Raw genomic sequence first — 20,597 nt, 5'->3', positions numbered from 1 at the left:
TTTTTTTTATTTTAACACATTTTAGGATGAATTGCAGGGAAGGGCTTATATATTTAAGCCCTTCCCGACAATTCATCCAGCGCTCGCCGGCAGCCCATTGCTTTCAATGGAGATGGTTGTATTGCCGGCTCCATTGAATTCAATGGGCAAACATCGTTCTTCTCTGCCACAGCTGTTACAGCTGTGGCAGAGAAGAATGATTTGTATTCTATATGTTCTCAATGGGGTCGGCGCTGCTGCCGCCGGCCCCATTGAGCGCATATAGACAAGAGAACAGCAATCGCAGATCGCACATAGGTGCGATCTGCGATTTCTGTTCTATAATTTATCGGACGAGCACATAAAAAGCGCTCATGTGTCCGATACCATTGCAAAGCAATGGTTTTATAAAATCGCCGGACACATGCGCATGCGCAAATCGCGGCTAAAAACGCCCGTCTGACTAAGCCCTTACAGTTACTTTACATGAAAGTCATGATTTAAGTCTTAAGTTCCTGACGGTTATCTCAACTGTTATCGCTTACTTAAATGAAGGCAGAGCTTCCAGGCACCCACTTCTGTTTAGAGTAGATGGGCAGTCAATCATAATTGAACGACCGCCTGTTTACACGGGCCGAGCGTCGTTTGGTTTTATGCCTGCATAAATTGAACAACTAATAATAAGCAAATGAATTATCGTTAATCATTCAGTCGCTGGCAGTGTTCATTATCAAATATTACACTGTGCAACACTATTTTTGTAGCAGATAGCTGATTTATAGTAACTTTAGTGCGCTGAATTCAAATATGATAGCAGTTTTTTTCTGCCACGTAAGATTTTAGTTATGGGGAATAATGTAATTCAATTGCCGGTGTATTATATTGTATTTGGAAATATAGCTAAACAATTAATACAGTCGGCTCGCCATTACCCTTGCTTAATAAAAACAATAACAAAAGTGATTGCGCAACTATTTCGCAATCACTGTTACACACTGCTGACTGAACACGGAATGATTATCGTTCAAAAAGTCATGATGCGCAAAAAACGAACGATCGTTCGGCTGCAACGCGAGCCAATGTCAAAACAAACTGTAATCATTCACTTTTCATTTGCCCATTTTCTGCAGGCATAAAAATCATCGTTGGCTCATTCACTTATCATTTGGTTCAAACAGCACTTGTTCAGTCCCTCTCATTCGCCTGTACAGCGACTATGAAAGACTGAATGATTTTTGTTGGAACGAGGCAATAATATGAGAATGAATGAGCTAGCAGTACCTTCACTCGCTTGTTCAAGTGATAAATCAGCTTATCTAAAAGTACCCTTAGACAGAAAGTAGAGCACCCATGTCCTATTCTGCAGGTCGAAAAGGGAGTCGCATGCTCCTCCGCATTGTCTGTTGGCACAAGAAAGAAGTAGTCACTCATGGGCTGCAAAAAGAGCAGTAGAGCAATGAAATTGCTGCGCTAATGAGGGCTAATGAAAAAAGCCGCATCATGGACACACACCTCATATCCAACATGTATGACTGGGAGGGACACTTCCACATGAGAATATTCTGAAACTTAGGAGCAGTTTGCAAACTGCATCAGGTGGATCTAAAAATGAAATAATTTTTACATGTCAAAAGGTGTCCATGGCCTTTTATAGAGCATCGGTCAGGTCCTATGAGCCGCAAAAATTAAACTAATGTCATAATGAGAGTACACTGCACGCGCTGAAGGACTGCATTCTATACAACAATCTCTGAGTTTGTGAGTGACAGGGCCAGGCTGGGGGATACAGGTGAGTATCTGATCCTGTAGCTTGATCCAGCTCTGATCCTTTAGCTTAATCCATCTTTAACAAAATCTCATAGTTCGCGCCTACCCAAAACTTCAGTTTGTTTTTTGTTTTACACAAGATGTACGAGTTTGTTTTCTTTTTTTAACCTTGAACACTGACACTAATTTTTTTAAACTTATTTTTCTTTACCATCGGACATGTAACTGTAAGGCCACATTCGCATCTATATTGGAGCATCAGATGCATATCTGCCATAACATTCCAGATGAATTCTATTCTATTCGGGAAATTACCTGAAGACACAACGAAAGCTGGATGTACCTAACTATAGTCCATGGGGCTTGTTCGGCGCCATTTGATTCCATCATAGTATGAATCCGTTCGGGCAGGGATCCCGTTTTCATACTCATGACAGAGCAGGAAAGTGGAAACCCAAACATAAGCCCAGTTTTGAATTTAGCTGTAGACCTGTTTAGGGACGAAAGTATCACATAACTAAAGATATGTGCAGCATAGTATATATACAAAGTCACCTGATATTTTATTTGGATCTATGCTGTAAAATGATCTTTTAAAGGAGGGTTCTTTCTTTCCTTCCAGTTTATATTAATTCCTGCTAGTGACTATAAAGAACCATCATAAAAAGGTGTTTGACAGGCATGTAAAAATTCAGCTAAACTATTCCCCACCCTAGATAAACATGAGTTGTATTCACTCTCACTACACATCATAAAATGCTGCTACATCTTTAAAAAAGTGTGTTTTATTTATGACAGCTGCAGTATTGCATGGAGGAGAATAAGCTGAATTGGCAACCGCAGTTCTCGGTGAAGAACCATCCTTCTAGATAGTGCATCATATCTCCAGTATTTTTAGGGCTACTGTCTATGGGCGATTGTACGTTGCGTTACCCACGGCGATGATCCGGCCATGAGTAACCCAGTGCATGTTTTCCATAGCATTGCTATGGAAAGTGCGGCCTCCTGTCCACGATCGGAGAATCGTAGCGATTCTCCACTTGCGAGACTTAAATCGCAGCATGCTGCAATTTGCTGCAATTCTCCATGGTAAACCTATCTGTCAGATAAACTCACTTCAGAGAACTGACAGTTCTCTCCTCTGTTGCTGGGCAATATTCCGCCTCGCCCGTGGACATGGGGCCTTAAAGAAGCTGTTTGCGTTTCTAGAAAAAAAAAATGGCTGGCTATGTGATAAAATAACAAAGGAAGCAGTACTCACCTCTTCTCTTCATGGGAAACCGTTTAGTGGCTGCTATAAAGATCCTTCTCTCCATGGGAAACAGTTTAGTGGCTGCTGTGAAGATCTGTCCAGATCCTAACTAGAGCCACCCTCTGTTTCACGGAAGGTAAGTACAGCTTCATTTATTTTATCACATGCCGATCCATTTAAAAATATTTTTTATTCTTGGACAACCCCATTATAATTATTGTTCATCATGATCATCAAGGTGATAAAATCTGGGGTTTTTGTTTTTTTTGGTAAATTGGATTTTAGCAAAAAACACCAAAATAATTGGTTCTCTGCTTGAGCAGAAAGGACAGACTTGTTGTCTTGGCACTTTGCCTTGCATTGCTGGGGTTTTGGGTTTAAATCTGACCTTGATGGGAATTTAAGCCTGGGACCCCGCCACTACAAGGCAGCAGTGCGTACTACTGGACCCCTGCCACCACCTGTTCAAGGAAGTCAAATTAGAGAACCTGGTTTTTATTACTATTTTTAATGGCAGTTGGAATTGGAAGTCCAGATTCACAATTCTTTTTTAAAATTGGGTAACTGACTCCCAAACCGATTTATTTTAATAATCACTCAACACTAAATATGGCAACCTTTTATTATGCCAAAGTCTAATTACTGAAGCGGTGTAAACCAGAGCTGCAGAAAAAGGAGGGGAGGAACTGTGTTTTACATGTATATCAAGTCCATGGAAGAAATATAACTATATACACAGACGTCCATAGAATGTATTCCATTCCACATGCCATAAAATTTGCACACATGCTCAGTTATTTGAGCACTAGAAGTATGAAGACATAGACCTTTGTAAACCTCAATGCCGCCTGTCCCATAAATAAAGCAATTATGCAAAATAATTTGGAAAGTGGAAAATCTCAAGAAAATCTCCGAAATTGGATCATTAAATATTAGCAGATTGTCATTTACTTACCACTGTCCAATAATGGTAAGTTTCTTTAGAGAAAACATTCTAACTTCTCCAATAACTTGTTGGACAATGCAGTGATTTTGAGTTAGATTATTTGTATGCTATTATGTCTTGACATTGCTTCTTGGATGTTTTACTATGTCCACCGTGCTTATTTTCACATTGCATTTGCTTGCAGTTATTCTCCTTTCAGTGACTTCATGTAACTACAAGATTGATTGTGTTTCTTGATTCTTTCCCAGGATATAAACAATGCATGGGGTGGTTTGGAGCAAGCAGAGAAGGGCTATGAGGAGTGGATGCTGAATGAGATCCGGAGGATGGAAAGACTAGACCACTTGGCTGAAAAGTTTCGTCAAAAGGCTTGTATTCATGAAGCCTGGACTGATGGTAAGATCACACTCATAGCATGTATCCCAGAGCTGACTTGTCACAAGTTGTTCTCAGACTTGTTCCGTATTTTCCATCCTCTACATTAGTTTACTGTTCTAGTTCTTTGAGAGTATAAAGCAACAATACTACAGAGATGAACTGTAGCTAGCACACTGCAGAATGGACCTACTATATAGATGGACCACACAGTGATCCGATTCTGAAGTTCTTTACACTCTTGTATTAGAAAATAAAAAGCAACAAAAGATTTTAGAGTTTTAATAGTAAAAAGTCAGTATTACACAAAAACAGGCAAAAACATTTTAAAAAGCACCAAACAACCAAAGTGGTTCAGACTATAAGTTGATTCCCCCTAAACTATCTCACAAACGTATAAGGATACGTGTATAAAATGCTGTGTATAATCCATCAAAGGAAACTGAACAGGAAATGTAATCCCTTAACACTAAAGAGTGTATATGTACGCCCTCTGGAGGCAGGGTGTGTATGGCGTGGGCCCAGTAGCCAAGCCCTTTTCATACAAGGCGGCTGCTGGCTGTCTTTGATCAAATAACTCCAATTACTTCTGTCAACCATTTAGATGCTGTTGTCAAATCTGACAGCCTTTAAATGGCCTGATATGAACAGCTGTCCCCCTCACAATGAGATTGCAGGGTACTGTTCTGTTGTCATGGTAGCTTGGGGCCCTATGAAGGCCCCCAGGGCTGCCATTTATTTATGCCTATTACGATGTTTCTGGAGCATTGCTTAATAGAATACCTGCAGAAATACAATATACTATAATGCTGAAGATGATTGCCAGTTCAAGTGTGGGGGCTTAAAAAAAAGGAAAAAGGAAGAATAAGTTCAACTAAGTTTTTGACTACAAAAAAATAGCCCACTTCCCATTTTTAGCAGTTTGTTTTGCATTTATTTTTTACGTTGAATATGTATTTTATTAGAAATATCAGCACAAATACAGATATTCAAAAATATTCAGGGCAATATAAAATCAGAGATTTTCCAGGTAATATATAATGTGTTTAAGAAAATCCTTCCAGGTAGAAAAAGAAGTAACATCAACATAATAAGGCACCTTGCATATGCCTGGGGATCCTTGATGTCTCATCTTAGTTAACTAACCTTCTCTCCGGCTAATCCCAGGTCGGAGATGGACGCCGATAGGCGTAAAAAGTTGTGAACAAAATGTGAACAAGTATAATAAACTTATAAAAAAATTTTGAGCGTAGGGGGAAGGGACAATCAGTTTCCCCTTTGTGATATGGATTGAGTAAATTGATAAATTCCAGCATGAATCTACCTAATAAAAAAAGAAAGAAGAGAAAAAGAGAGGATGTAAAGAAGGGAGCAGATAAGATAGAAGAAAAAGCAGGAGGAAGAGTATGGCAAGTAAGGAGGATGGGGGTAGGGGGGGGAGGTAGGTCCATTAATTTTTTTAAACTTATGGTGTCAATGCTTACATAAGTCTGATCTATTGAAATAAAATATATATATGTATCCACACACAGGGTACATCACCAGAAACTAAAACACAATGCCAAAGTTAGCTTTTTACGGTCACCATGTCTCCAAGGAAAAAATATGAAAAGCATTTGTACCTCAAAATGTTATAAAAAGTCATATATACCCCAAAATGGAGTCGATAGAAACCAAAGGTTGTCCCGCAAAAAGAAAAAATGAAAGAAAATAAATTTTGTAAGTACTAATCAAGCTATATAAATTTTAGTATCACTGTAATCGAACTGATCCAACGAATAAAGTCAATATGCAGACTACAGGACGTCCCAGTAAAAAAAAAAAAAGTCCTCGCACAACTTTGTCAACGGAAAAATAGTTTTGGCAGTACTGAAAAACTTAGTTTTTAACTTAAAAGTTTTTCAGTACATTATATGATACATTGAATGGTACCAATCAAAAATACAACTCGGCCCACAAAAAACAAGCCCCAGACAGCTGTGTTGATGGCTAAATAAGAGTTAGGTTTTTTTTGAAGGGGGGGGGGGGGGGAGAGCATCCTTAAGGATTTGGAATTTTGTGTTCTAATAGAATTGAGTTTTTGTTCTGTGAATATTTACCATTATTAGTGCTTCCTAACCAGTGTTACATGGAATACCTGAAGTTCCTTTACACCTGTATAGGGTTCCTCAGACTGCAAAAGCTTTCAGGGTTATAGTAGGGATGGGATTGTTAAGCGGTTCCCCAATGGCACGAGTGCCCACCAAGACTGTCAAACATGTTTCAGTGCTAGCACTCACGGTTCTTAACTTCAACAGGAAAGGAAAACATGTTGCAGAAGAGAGACTATGAAACGGCAAGTCTGTCTGAAATCAAAGCTTTGCTGAAGAAACATGAGGCCTTTGAAAGTGATTTGGCAGCTCATCAGGACCGAGTAGAGCAAATAGCAGCCATTGCCCAAGAACTCAAGTATGTCTGGCATATCCTCTTATTATTTTACAATTCTTCTTTGTAGATCTTATGAAGCTTGTGAGTAAAGGCCCATTTAGACACAACGGTGATCGCTCAAAAATCGCCTAAAACGGCCATTTGAGTAACAGCTTTGAGCGATCACTTTGCATAAACTACTAAGTAGCTACTTAGTAGCTTATTAGTGTGCAAATGAAGCATTTCAATGAATGCAGATAACAGCTGGGGGTCTGTTATCTACATTCAGCTCCCTTGTTCTCGAGTGGGTCTGCAGCTGAAAATGTTATCAGCGCTACCCACAGAGAACTCAGCATGCTGTCCTGATAAGCAGGAACGACTGTTTTCAAGCTGGTTTGAAGTAAGCAATGAACAAATAGTGTGTGAAAAGTGCACAATGGGCACGCGTTTAGACGCAGCGATTATCACTCAAAAGATGGCTTGTGAGCGAAATTTGAGCAATAATCGCCGTCTAAATGCAGCTTTAAATGTATTCATAATCCAGTGGTGATCAAAGATCCATTCACTGTTTTGTAGCTTACAGAAAAATATTGGGCCTCAATTATCAAAACTGTCTAAAAGAAAACGTGTCTTTGTTCCCCATAGCAACCAATCACAGCACAACTTTTAATTTTACCAGATCAGTTTGAGAAATGAAAACTGAGCTGTAATTGGTTGCTATGGGCAGCAAGGGCATGTTTTCTTTTAGACCGTATTGATAAATTGGGCCCATTATCTTGCATACTTCCACCGTGTTCCACATGTTTATAGACTTTGTCATGTACTTGCATTTCTGGCAGACCTCCATTTAGCTTGTGTAGAGCTTGTTGACCACTAGATGCTTCTACAATGCATTCAAAGAAATTTTGCCCACTTAATCGAGTTTGAGAAGAGAGCATTAAAGCGAGAAGCTGGATGGTCGTATTGACGAATTATCCACGAACTGGGCCGATCTGACCAGAAGTTAGGAGGTGTTGGGACCAGTGGATGCAAGAGGGCATGTATACAGAGCGACCGGGCTCAGAATGCCCTCAACAGACCACCAGTAGAGAATATTGTCTGATCGTCCTACAAGCGCAAGGAGCTCCAACTGTTTCGTTGCCTGCCCTCCAGAGACAGATGGTGCCATTGTTATAGGCACCTGTGTCGGAACCATTTCCAGCACTTGGCTGAATTTGGTCACATGACACCCATTACATGTACTGCCTTTTGAAACCCATTCACGGTCACCACCATTTGCGATGCTGTTGTGAATGACAAAACTGGACTGCTACAGAGTGGAACGGTTTGTCTTCAGTGATGAATCTAGGTTTAGTTTGGGCACTGAACATGTCTGTGTTCATGTCTGGAGACCATGGGGTGAGCAGCTCAATCCTGCCAATGCTGTGGAGCAGCACCCTGCCTCCACTGCTGGTGTGATGGTTTGGGGGGCATCGCATACAACAATTAGTCACCCCTAGTAGTGGTACAAGGCACAATGACTGCTCAGTGATATGTTCAGGACATTTTGCAGCCACATGTGTTCCTTACATGGCAGCTTCTAAGAGGCATTTTTCAGCAGGTTAATGCCCGGCTGCACACACAAGGGGGTCACAGGACCCTCCACAACATTGTCACACTTCTGTGGCCACCTGGTCACCAGATTCATCACCAATAGAACATATATGGGACCATTTGGGATTCCAACTTCAGCAGCCTGCAAATTGACATGACGTAGAGCAGGGATTCCTAACCAGGGAGCCATGGCACAATGGTGTGCCATGATAAGTTACCAGTGGTGCAACGCGAAGAAGAGTACTTTTTTTGGATGAGATGTGCCTTCAGCCCACAGAAGGCTAAAAAATACTGATCTAGAGGCTATTACAGCAAAAGTGAACTGATGTACCACCAGATACCATATGGAACCTGTGTGCCTCAATACCAACCCGCAACACATTCTACATCCAAGCTAGAGGCTGCCCAACAGGGACCAGAGCCTCCATGCCCGCCCATATCACATCTTGTATCCAAGCTAGAGGCAGAGCCTCCATGCCCGCCCATATCACATCTTGTATCCAAGCTAGAGGCGGCCCAACAGGGACTAGAGCATCCATGCTCACCTGTATCACATCTTGCATCCAAACTAGAGGCAGTACAACAGGGTACTAGAGCCTCCATGTCTGTCCGTATAACATCTTGTATTTAAGCCAGAGGTGGTACAACAGGATACTAAGGCCTCCATGCCCCCGGTATCACATCTTGTATCCAAGCTAGAGGCAGTACAACAGGATACTAGAGCCTCCATGCCTGCCTGTATCACATCTTATATCCAAGCCAGAGGTGGTAAAACAGAGTACTGGAGCCTCCATGTCCACCAGTATCACATCTTGTATCCATGCTAGAGGCGGTACAACGGTATACTAGAGCCTCCATGCCCAACACTGCTCTAGAGCCTTCCTTCAAGTGGTCAGTTTTCCACAATAAATAACCCTTTTGTCCTGATATTGTGATCACTTATGTCATCATTACAATCGCACATAGAAAGTTTCATTCGATTACAACTTCTTATAGGGGTGGGATGTTTTTTGACAAGGTGTCTGTTTCTGTATGTATTTTCTGACGCCTGTTGATCTGCTATTTAAGACTTATCCCAAGGATAAGCCATTGGTAATTTTCACCCAGAAAACCCCTTTAATTGTCTTTCTCCATAAATGGGTGTTGATATATTAGAACCTTAATCTAGCATAAAATGAGTGACTCTTCCAACTGCTACATTTCTCTTATGTCAGATTATCTAACAATGAAGGGTAATCGAGGTGCTGATTATGCACGGAGTTCATAGTCATTTATGTTCCTTAACTTTCAGCACTCATTGCCTTGTTGTAGAGGATGAGAAATGTGTGAATGGAAAAGTCAATAAACAATCTAAGTAATCTGCTCAGCTTGTCAGCTCGCTTGTACTGGGACTCATGGGGTTTGCGGATGCATTTGACACATTATTGATATATTGTATTATTTTTTTTTTTTGTGCTCACTGACCTTTTGCTTCCTTTGTTTTCATGTAGCGAGTTGGATTATTATGACTCTCCAAGTATGAATGCTAGGTGCCAAAAAATCTGTGACCAGTGGGATAACCTTGGTGCGCTCACCCAGAAACGTAGAGAGGCTTTGGAGGTAGGAAATCCTGTGTATGTTTCTAAAACACTCAAGCATAAAATCAACCAGTTGTACTTGAAGGACAAAATGTTCTTGTTGGTAATGAAAGAAGCTTGCCCATATATACAAAAATGGGGGATACCTCAAACTGGTATATTATGACCTATCAGCGCAGCAAATACATATGTGGTTCTGAATCCTATTCTTGCTAATTAAAGTGTAACTACAACTTCCATTTTTGTAGCATTTTTCTAATCTTTAATATAGCTATGGTGCCCTGATCTAAAATTATGTACTGTAAACATATCTGCTTCTTATTAGGGGCAGCTCTGTATACAGTCTTCTTGACTTTGTTCCCTCGCCCTTAGGGAAGATCGGGTAACTGAGACTTTTCCTAGTCTGTTACCCGACAGGCATATGTTAAGATCTGTGGCTGTATCATGGATCTTGAGTATGATACTCATGGAAGTCTATGGGCCCATAATGTTGACATAGCCTTCAAAGCATCCTGCAGTGTGGAGCTATTCTCTTCTAGAAGCATTGCATTGGCACCCAGTAGCAGACGTGTAGCAGTCGTGTGCGGTCTTTCTGCTCCATACAGATATATGGATTTCAATCATCCTAATTTGACCAAGCAGATCTGTTATCAGAAAGCATCCCTTTAACTGCTGTTGGAAGGGAACATTCTGTCAACCTTGTAATAGATGGGAATAGCTATATATGAAATGAATGGGCGCTACGGAAACAGTGTAGCACCGTGCACTACGTGGTTTCCTTACCTCCTTGAGTTACAGAAACTGCATAGCAGTGCCGAATCAAAACTCAAACCAATGGTGAAATTTCTGGACACCCCCCCCCCCCCCCCAAAAAAAATGTAATGACTTATTAATAAAGTTAATAAAAGTTATAAAACCTTATACAGCTATGAGTCAAGGAGTTATGGTTTTGCAATGCAATAATGAAAATCAATTGGTCCTTAAGACACAATAATGTTACTATCTGTTTATAACACAGAGAACGGAGAAGTTGTTGGAAACCATTGATCAGCTTTACCTGGAATATGCCAAAAGAGCTGCGCCATTTAACAACTGGATGGAAGGAGCAATGGAAGATCTGCAGGACACCTTCATTGTTCATACCATTGAGGAAATCCAGGTATCCATAATGTTATACCACAGACATTTAAGGACAATTAGCAATTATGCAGATAAATGTCTCACCTGGTTTCAGTATTTCATAGATTGAGCATTCATGCTTTGCCTGGTGACAATAAATTTCCAAATAAAGCAAACGGCGCCTCAGATTGTCAGGAACAGCTCTGCTTGATTGAGGTGAATGGACTGAGCTGCAATAGCACACACCACCTGTAGACAGATGTGGCGCTCTTTGGAATATGTCAACTGATACTGTAAACATCATCAATAAAATCATAAGGAAAAGTTCTAATCACTAAGAATCTGCAGTCTGAAGACTCATTCTCCCTGCACATTGGAAAAATAAAGAATTTCAGTGGACACTTGCAGCTATGAGTCTCTCTGCATCCAGCTGTCGGTAAAAGAAAGGGCATCCTTATCTGCAAACTGCAGTATTTAAAAAAAAAAAAATCTGCTAGGAATATGCTAAGGTCCCATAGCAACCAATTGGATTCCAGTTGGGTTTTTTTTGTGTTTGGTATTAACACTTTCCAATCCAATTTCCCTGCTCACTTCTGAGATCTTATTTATTTTGGATGGGAAAGTGCGTGGTGGATCCCTTTTGTTAATACTCAACAGAAATGCATAAAAATGATCTGGCATGATGATTTTATTAGCAATTTTGTGAAAATTGAAACGAGAGTTATGCGTATTTCACATCAGAAAGATAATTTGTAATTATCCTGTAGATATACGTATGTATATTGATATAACATACATTTATATAATAAGACTATTCATTTCTAATTTCTCTAATGATATCTCTCTCGGTACTGAGTGCTAAAACTGCATGCAATGCGTATAACATATGTTTCGAACAATATGCAGCACAGCTTTCCGATGTCTGAGGCTGTTCTGCATATGTATATTACACTATGCAGGACAGCACATAGTGTAATACACAAACTCGCATTCAAAACTGAATGAAAATCCCTGGCATGTTATACTATCAAATCTACATTAGAAAAAGCCGACTTGGACCTGACAGTTCATACTTCATAGCCTAATATAGTAGTCAAATGGCTTATGCTGCAACAATATAGTTTGACCTTCAATTACCTGCTCCAGGTAGAAACCATTGCTATTTGCATTGGGAGCCATTAGGCTAATGAACATATTAGAATATTCTCAATCATTTAATGGGATTTAAAGTTGTTTCCTCAGTTATTTATGAAGTTTATTATAAAGCGTGCGAACACTTAAGTGCTCACATTTTGTAATATAGTAGCATAGGCCATCGATTTCAGCTGCTTATACCACAATGTTTGGAAAACAAAAAACCCCATGAGGCTGCTTTCACACGGTCGAGAAAATCACACAAGATTTGTGCGTTGTGAGCTGGACGAATATGAACCCCACTCTTTCGAATGGGGTCATACACATGAGCGATTTTATTTATTTTTCCAGCATCACCGCACAGGAAGAAATGGCGGCATGTCCTATCTTTGGGTGTTCCCTCGGAACACCTCACCTCACATCACATCGCTCATTGTTTTCAACAAAGCCGGCACAACGTGCAAGGTGCATGCGAGTTTACAATGGTAAAAACTCTGATCCTCTGTGGTGGGGAAAACTCAGCGGAGGATCGCTACTTTCCTGAAGTGATTCAAGGCAGTTTTAAAACGGAACGCCTTGCATGTGTGGGGACATCATACATTGGCAAGCACGATATCAGGCAGTGTTTCATGGCCCGATATCTCACTTACCCTTGTGTAACATTAGTCTGAGATAGAAGACCATCTTCCTCATTTTAGAGTAGAAAATATTGTTACACTCAGATGTTCAGGCCCCCTCTCAAACTCTTTTGGTGAGTTCGCCATCCCCATATCCTCAGAAATAGAGTTCCATAGTGTCGCTGCTCTTACAGTAGAGAACCCCTTTCCATGTTGGTGTAGAAACCTTCTAGAGAATTCCCTCTTGTCACAGTCCTGGGTGAAAGATGATGTATTAGATCTTTCATATTTATACATAGTTATTGGGTCGCCTCCCTGGGCATCTTTTTTTGAAAACTAAATAACCCACATTTTTACATTTTCTCGAGTATTGTAGTCTGCCCATTCCATTTATTATTTTAGTTGCCCGCCTAATATAATAGATTTTAAAATTTCATGCTAAAAGTAGTGGCTACATAACAGCAAGACCACGTAGGATGTTTATAGACATCCAAGAGCCACGTACCGTGACTAACCTAATTGCATAGAAATCGGTGTGAGCAGATTTTTTCAACTGCTCACGTAGCTGCAGGTCTGGCCTGCAGACTCCCTCCTTGGGTCTGCTGTTGCATGTTCTCTCTCAGTAGAATTATACTACATAAGGTTCATACTTAGCTTACGTTTTGACTTTTTCATATCTCTTCTTTATCCAGGGACTGAGTACGGCACATGAGCAGTTCAAAGCGACCCTTCCAGAAGCTGATAAAGAACGACAAGCGATCCTTGGGATACACAATGAGGTTTCGAAGATAGCTCAGACTTACCATGTCAACATGTCTGGAACCAACCCCTATAGCACTATCTCACCACAAGAAATTAATAGCAAGTGGGACCATGTGAGTTTTTTTTTGTTTTTGTTTTTTTAACTTCATTTATTGTTCAGTTCTAACTTCTCGAATTCATATTCTTGTCAGATGAATTAAAATTACTGTCACTTTGTGGTTTTCACAAATTGGTATGTAAAAAAACTTTGTACGATTCCATCTCCACTAGAACTTATACGATGTGTTTGGAGATGTGTTAAGGTACATACAAGTGGCTATTGGCACTAATGTTTGGCCACACTTAAGACACGTTCCAGTTCTACATACACATGAAAACAATTTGAGTGGCTGCTGCTTGTAAGGAGCCCATTCTATAATGGTGTAAAGAAGCAAAGCCCAACACCTTAATGCTTGCTCCTGTCAGCCTGCTAGAACCAAACCGTGCGGTTTTAGGATCTGATGCCATCGGTAGCCCCTCCCCTCCTTCCTGTTGGTTTGTATTAACCCATTTTAATTGCAATTAGGATTCTAGGTGGCAGCCATTTTATTAATTTCTCACACGACCCCTTTTTAAGAATGAAATTCTAATCTAGTTTTTGTAATTTGTAGTAATGACTGGAGAAAAAGAATAATTCTAAAGTTTGTCAAAAGAAAATCTCCCCTGGTAATAGCTAATAAGTAGATACCATTTATTAGTCCAAATATTTAATGATTATATTTTTATGTACAGGTAAGACAGCTGGTTCCCCGTCGAGATCAAGCATTAATGGAGGAACATGCACGGCAGCAGCAGAACGAGCGGCTGCGGAAGCAGTTTGCAGCACAGGCCAATGTCATTGGTCCATGGATACAAACAAAGATGCAGGTACAGAGTCAATGGACAACTTTACATATTATTTCCACTGCAAAATATGGATGGGGAGAGCTCTCTTTACATGTCTTTTGTTTTGGTATATACTTTTATTTAGAAAAACAATAGTTCCAGAGAATCTTTATTCGTTACTTTGTTCTTTGCCGTTCCTTTTGTTAATCCTCCTAAAAAAATAAAATAAAATTTTTTAGAAAGTGTGAATAAATTGACAACTGGGTGTTACCATTCCTCTTGTCAAAGGGATGTGTCATTACAGAGTCAGTACCGATTGGCTAACGACCAATGGGTTAGGAGACACCCCCATCTAGGAGCATTTAGCTGTCAATTTATTCATAAGTGTATTGGAGAAACAGAGGGACAGCACAACATAGAGGTCCTAAAAGATGTTCCAGAATTTTTATGTGGAGTAAAATTTGCTAAAAGAAATTCGGATAATGCCTTAATGGGCGGAATGTTTTTTGTTATGTACAACAGTTAGCAAACCATATAATATATATTTTACATCTGTAGGAGATTGGGCGTATTTCTATAGAAATGCATGGCACGCTAGAAGATCAGCTCAATCATTTGCGACAGTATGAGAAGAGTATTGTGAACTACAAACCAAAGATTGACCAGTTAGAAGGTGATCACCAGCAGATACAAGAGGCACTTATATTTGATAACAAGCACACCAACTACACCATGGAGGTAAGTCTACTTTATCTCGGTGGTACCCAAAATTAAATAAATTACTAGAACGTCAAAATTAATGGTTGCAAGTATACATGTAAATGTAGCGTTTAATGCCGCTTTTACACAGGACAAGTTTAGGACAAGCTCTGCTCATTTTGCAGTAAAAATATATTACCGTTTTGGATGAACAGAGCTTGTTCTACTTCAAATAGTTATAGCTCCGGTTCTATTGGCTCTATTGATATGATCAACAAGATTCTTGGCTTTAAAATGACACCAAAAGCATGTCACTAGCACTTGCAGAACTGGAGCTACAGCTGCTTGAAGTGGGGTCTGAATTTATAGCTGTCATTTTTCAGTTAGTGTGCGAAGCAAAGAGGAAGGGGGGGGGACGAGCAGGCAGTGTAGCAAATTTGCGATTTATTCTGTAATATGGACTTTTTCTTCATGTTGTCACACCCATCAATCAGAGTGTATTTGCTCTTTCTCACATATGAGGGGCTTTTGTTTTCCAGAAAAGCACTGAAAAGATAGATTTGCTTATCTTAACACTCCTCTACAATGTTTAAACCTGCAGATGCTTTTGTCACAGACTGAAATCCTAGTTTTATTTCTTTTTTATAAAACTTAACCTTTAATAAATAATATACTTTAAAAAATCCTAGTCAGGAAAGAAGGCTTTAGTAAAAACTATTAATTACGTATGCAGATGATGCATTTCATTCTTCGCTGTATATCGCATGAGTCATCTTCACCAACTTTTTATTAAGGACAATCTGTTGTGAAGTGTTTATAGACTCTTTTGTGGATATCTCGATTAATTCCACATCCGTTTCTATAAGCAAAAGCGCATCCGATGATATTTATGCGCTTGCTTATACGTGTTGCTAAATATACAGGAATTGAGTAAATAAAGTGTCTATGATCCTTTGAAAGTTATTCAATTACTCCTTTTTCTGGTTCTGTTCTCTATATATACAGTGCTCAACGCGTTTCCTCGCTCACGCGATTCATCAGGAGCAGTGTTAACGAACACATAGAGCCGCAGGGTACAATCAGGATCTGCGACTCTCTATAAGAGACTTAATCCCATCAGTTCTTTCGTCACCACTGGGATTACTTGTACGAACTACATAAGATCAGAAATGACTAGCGTCTGCATACTCAATAATAAAATGTCAACTATGAGTCTATAACGCTACGCAACCAAGAAATCGTCCATCCAGGACGTCTTATGTGGTTGCGATTTGTACTGCACTTACACTAGTGTCTATTTCTAGACCACCAGAAACTGCTACCAGAGACTCATCTAAGGCTCTTGTTAGGATTCTGACAACAATCTGTCTTGGATTCCTGACAATTTTTTTAGTCAGGCTAACCTAATATAGTCCCTAGATTCCTAAGGTTGTAAAGCCCCCTAATTTATCAGGGTACTGGCATCTAACCTTAGTTCCCTTTCTATGCTCAGGCACTAGTGCTGTTCACCAGTGACCTGGCTCTGTGCAGTAGTCACCAGCACACAAAATAATAAACTGGCAGCAGCTCCAGCCTTAGTGGTAGGCTGGAGGCATCTAATGTGCAGTCAGTTGAATGTTCCTTTTGAAAAGCCCTGAAACGACACTCCCCCCCCCCCCCCTGTGGGTGTGTACTGCCTGGCCAATCAGCTCTTACCATGATCATTGCATGGGCCTGTATGTAAGAGCGTCCGATCCTCTAGTTTGCTTTTCATTTCCCAATCGAAATGGAGACTATTTAGACAGGGATGGGATCCCATAATGATTTGTGTCACCCGATCTTTTGTGGAGCTCCTTGATAAAATAAAGTTTAGCTCCGTGGAGTAGCTTAGTTAACTTCCGGGGTCACATGATCAGTGTCACGTGACCCCCCCCCCCCGGGGGGGGGGGCATTTATTTGTGCAGCGTTGCAAGAAATAAACCCCCCTTTTTCCTTTTAGTATAAATAGGATGTACAGCGCTGCTCCTACTCCAGTTATGAGGCTGTTACACATTATGTCCCTCATGTTGTCTAACACCGGAGCACTCGTCTGGCTAGCTCCGCCCCTGTTCGATCAGGTGGGGCATTACATCATCCCTTGCCAGTCACATGACCGGCCTCCGGTTTCATCTTATAATATGCCTTTCCACATCATAATTAGAATGTTAATTCTTCCTATCTCATGCCTACCCCTTGGATTGTTTTCACAAGGGAAAAAGGAGAATTGCACAGTCTTCTAAGCGCACATATGATCGGCCTGTCATGTCTATCGGCACATCAAAAGAGTAAGGAAAATGATAATTGTATTTCTATCGCTCATCCAATACAATAGCAGATAGCCTACTGTAACTTTTAAATCGGCTTAGGGTACATCAATGTCAATGCTAATTATAACAAAAGCGTTTTTATATAGATATATTTATGCACAATGCTGTGTTTAGATGACTTAAATGCCAAAAGCATGATATCGTATGCTTTTATAGTTAGCCCTAGCATACGATAGCTGTTATAATTTGCCCTCATCAGAATATATTTGCAGGGCTCTCTTATTTATTAAGGTATGTAATTCATGTAATGATCCCATACTCTGCTATATTGTTGGTGGCGTTTATGTGTTAGCTACAAGATCAATTCCTTTCAGATTTAACAATGTGTGCCCAGCGTAGCTGGGAAAAATGTTCAATGGCTCGAGTGTTTTGGGGGTCAGTTTTGAACACAGTGTCGATTGGACAATTATTTCGGAGTGCATCCTCAAAATCGTGTACCACAATAGTTTCATACTTACAGATGCTGCAGTCATTGCTGATGTGGCATCTAAACGTTTTTACAGAAAATGTTAAAACGTTTTCTCCCCTTACACAAGACTTTAAATATGGAAAAAAACGTAAAAATGCACATAATTGGTATTGCCACAATCATTATAACCCATACTATAAAATAGCACATCATTTATCCAGTGCATTCCAAAAAAAAGCTAAAAACATTCCAAAAAAGCAGTTTTTTGTTAATCTCCCCCCCCCCCCCCCAAAACTTGAATAAAAAATCATCAAAATGTCATGTGTATATACCTCAAAATGATTTAAAAAAAAAGAACTACAGCTGATGACAGCTAAATGAAAATGCTCTGGTCTGGAATGTGAAATAAAAAAAAAAATAGGGGGGTTACTGCTGTGTTCATTGTGTATAGGGATGTCATAGGTAGTAGATACAGCATTCAGCTATCTCCGTCAGTTACAGTGAGATGTTTCATAACCGCTGTGCACTGGGTCTCTGGGCCAGTTCAATAGTATGTAAGAGAATTGTTTGATAAGAGGATAGTGAATATGTTTAACATTTAAGGGCCCCTTTCAGGTATCAATGATTATGTACCTCGCCTTTACTGCAGGAGATGTTCATGTAATATTATGCTTATTCTTTACTCTAGCACATCCGTGTGGGATGGGAACAATTGCTCACCACCATTGCCAGAACCATCAATGAAGTAGAAAACCAGATTCTCACACGAGACGCCAAAGGCATCAGTCAGGAACAGATGAATGAATTCAGGAACTCTTTCAACCACTTTGATAGGGTAAGAACGTGTGTGGTTCAGTAGGCATGTTTCTTGATCAATAAGTGTGACAGAGGTGGCTACAAATGGAATACTAGCCCCACTGGTGGCACAGTGTACACTCATTGTCAAATAAACATCAGGCACCTATCAGGAGTTGAGTGAAACTTTCTAGATGTGATTTGTAACGTTGATATAAGTAAGTGATTACAATACACTTGTACCAAGGACCAGAAGGATAATTTATTGCAAAAAACTGAACATTTGTAGGGAGGCTCTAGTACCCGGTTGGGCAACCTCTAGCTACGATATCGCTCCAGCAGTGGGGGCAGTATGCTGCTCCATAGCAAAGGCAGGATTGAGGCGCTCACCCCTAGGTCTCAAGACACGAACATGGCCGTCGCCAGTGGCCAAACTAAACTTAGATTAGTCGCTGAAGACAACATCGTTCACAACACCACTGCAAACAGAGGTGATGGTGGGTGTAAAAGGCAGTACATGTAATGGGTGCCGTGAGACCAAATGTCCTTCAGCCAAGCACCTGGAAATGGTTCCAATGGACACTGGCCTGTAACAATGGCACTACCTGTCTCTGGATGGCAGACAATGAAACCGTTGTAGCTACTCGTGCTTGTTGGACACAGACAATCCTCTCTATTGATGGGCTGTCAAGGTCGTCCTGAGCTTGGTCGTCTTGTGTGCCCTCACGCATCCAACACCTTCTAACAGTCTGGTTCGTACGGCCCAGATATAATAATGCACCCATCTCGAACTCTAACTGGGCGAAATTTCTTCTCTGCGTACTAGAAGCGTCTAGTGGTCAAAAAGCTCTACACAAGCGGAAGAAGAGGTCACTACACAAGGAGTCTCTGAGAGCCTTTTTATAGGCATGGGGTGGAACTACTTTTAGGGCCTCAGGTGACAAAACTGTTCATCTAATCAGACCAGACCTGTAATTATTTACATATCAGCCTGAGATGTAACTGTATGCCACGCTTTGCAGCAAAATAACTCCTCCTAGGTGCTTGATTTTTTTTTTTTTTTTTTTCAAAGCATCAGTGTATATGCACAGTGTGGCTGTAAATATATGCTGCACAACTAGGTTTACCATTTAGCTCTTGGTGCCTAAGGCCGAATGCACACCGGCGGGTTGAATGCCGCATGCGTACCTGTCCACAGTCTTCATATCTGTGCTGCAGATGTGCCAGCCGGTGCACATGCGCAGTACAGATTATGCCGTGCTGTTGCTAGGCAAGAACGCGGATTCCACGGCTTTCATTGACTTCAATGGAAGCCGCCCACACGGAATCCGCGCTAAAATAGAACATGCTACAATTTCCCCTCCGCGAGTGACATGGAAAAGTGATTGATTTTTAAATAGCAGTATTTGCTGCGGAGTCCGGAGGCAGACGCCTGTTCCGGATTCCACAATGCAAATACACCCATGTGCATTGGACCTAAAGCATGACATGAGTATACAAATAATAAAAAAAAAAAAAATGTTTATGCCACAGTATACATACTGAGCTACTGAAATACTTATGTTCACCTCTGTAATTTAACATTCAATATATAATCCCATATTTTGACGTTTGTTTAAAAATACAACTTATAAATTGGCATTAAAATGTAATCCATGTTACAGGTCTGAACTGTAACATGGATTTATGAAAACAGCTTTCTTTTATAAGCAACGCCACTTATGGCTATAGGTTGTGTGTTTTTATTGCAGCTCAACCCAATTCACTTTAATAGAGCTGAGCTGCAATACTAGATGCAACCCATGAAAGGTGGGGCGCTGTTCCTATAAGAAAGCAGCCATGTTTTTCTAATCCTGGACATCCTGAACCTTTTGGCTCATGAGAGAAATCTAAAGGAAGTGTAGATATTTTAGAGTCCCTACTTTTCTTAGTATTAGTATTCAAACATACAACATACA

General features: G+C 40.4%; 1 protein-coding gene across 4 annotated transcripts in view; it reads left to right on the top strand.

The window, feature by feature from the left end:
* The window catches only part of ACTN1 (actinin alpha 1), a 122,476-nt gene that overhangs the window by 91,557 nt on the left and 10,322 nt on the right, over positions 1-20,597 (top strand). For all 4 annotated transcript variants that reach the window (XM_066608486.1, XM_066608482.1, XM_066608485.1 and 1 more), the window contains exons 11-18: positions 4,193-4,340; positions 6,617-6,767; positions 9,809-9,917; positions 10,914-11,054; positions 13,458-13,640; positions 14,299-14,433; positions 14,950-15,129; positions 18,533-18,679. In XM_066608486.1, the coding sequence (XP_066464583.1) occupies positions 4,193-4,340; positions 6,617-6,767; positions 9,809-9,917; positions 10,914-11,054; positions 13,458-13,640; positions 14,299-14,433; positions 14,950-15,129; positions 18,533-18,679 (1,194 nt within the window). The remainder of the gene's footprint in view (positions 1-4,192; positions 4,341-6,616; positions 6,768-9,808; positions 9,918-10,913; positions 11,055-13,457; positions 13,641-14,298; positions 14,434-14,949; positions 15,130-18,532; positions 18,680-20,597) is intronic.

The sequence above is a fragment of the Eleutherodactylus coqui genome, chromosome 6 (genome assembly GCF_035609145.1).
Source record: "Eleutherodactylus coqui strain aEleCoq1 chromosome 6, aEleCoq1.hap1, whole genome shotgun sequence".
Classification (NCBI taxonomy): Eukaryota; Metazoa; Chordata; class Amphibia; order Anura; family Eleutherodactylidae; genus Eleutherodactylus; species Eleutherodactylus coqui.
Note: the sequence above shows the minus strand (reverse complement) of the source record. Positions and strands in the feature narration are given on the sequence as shown.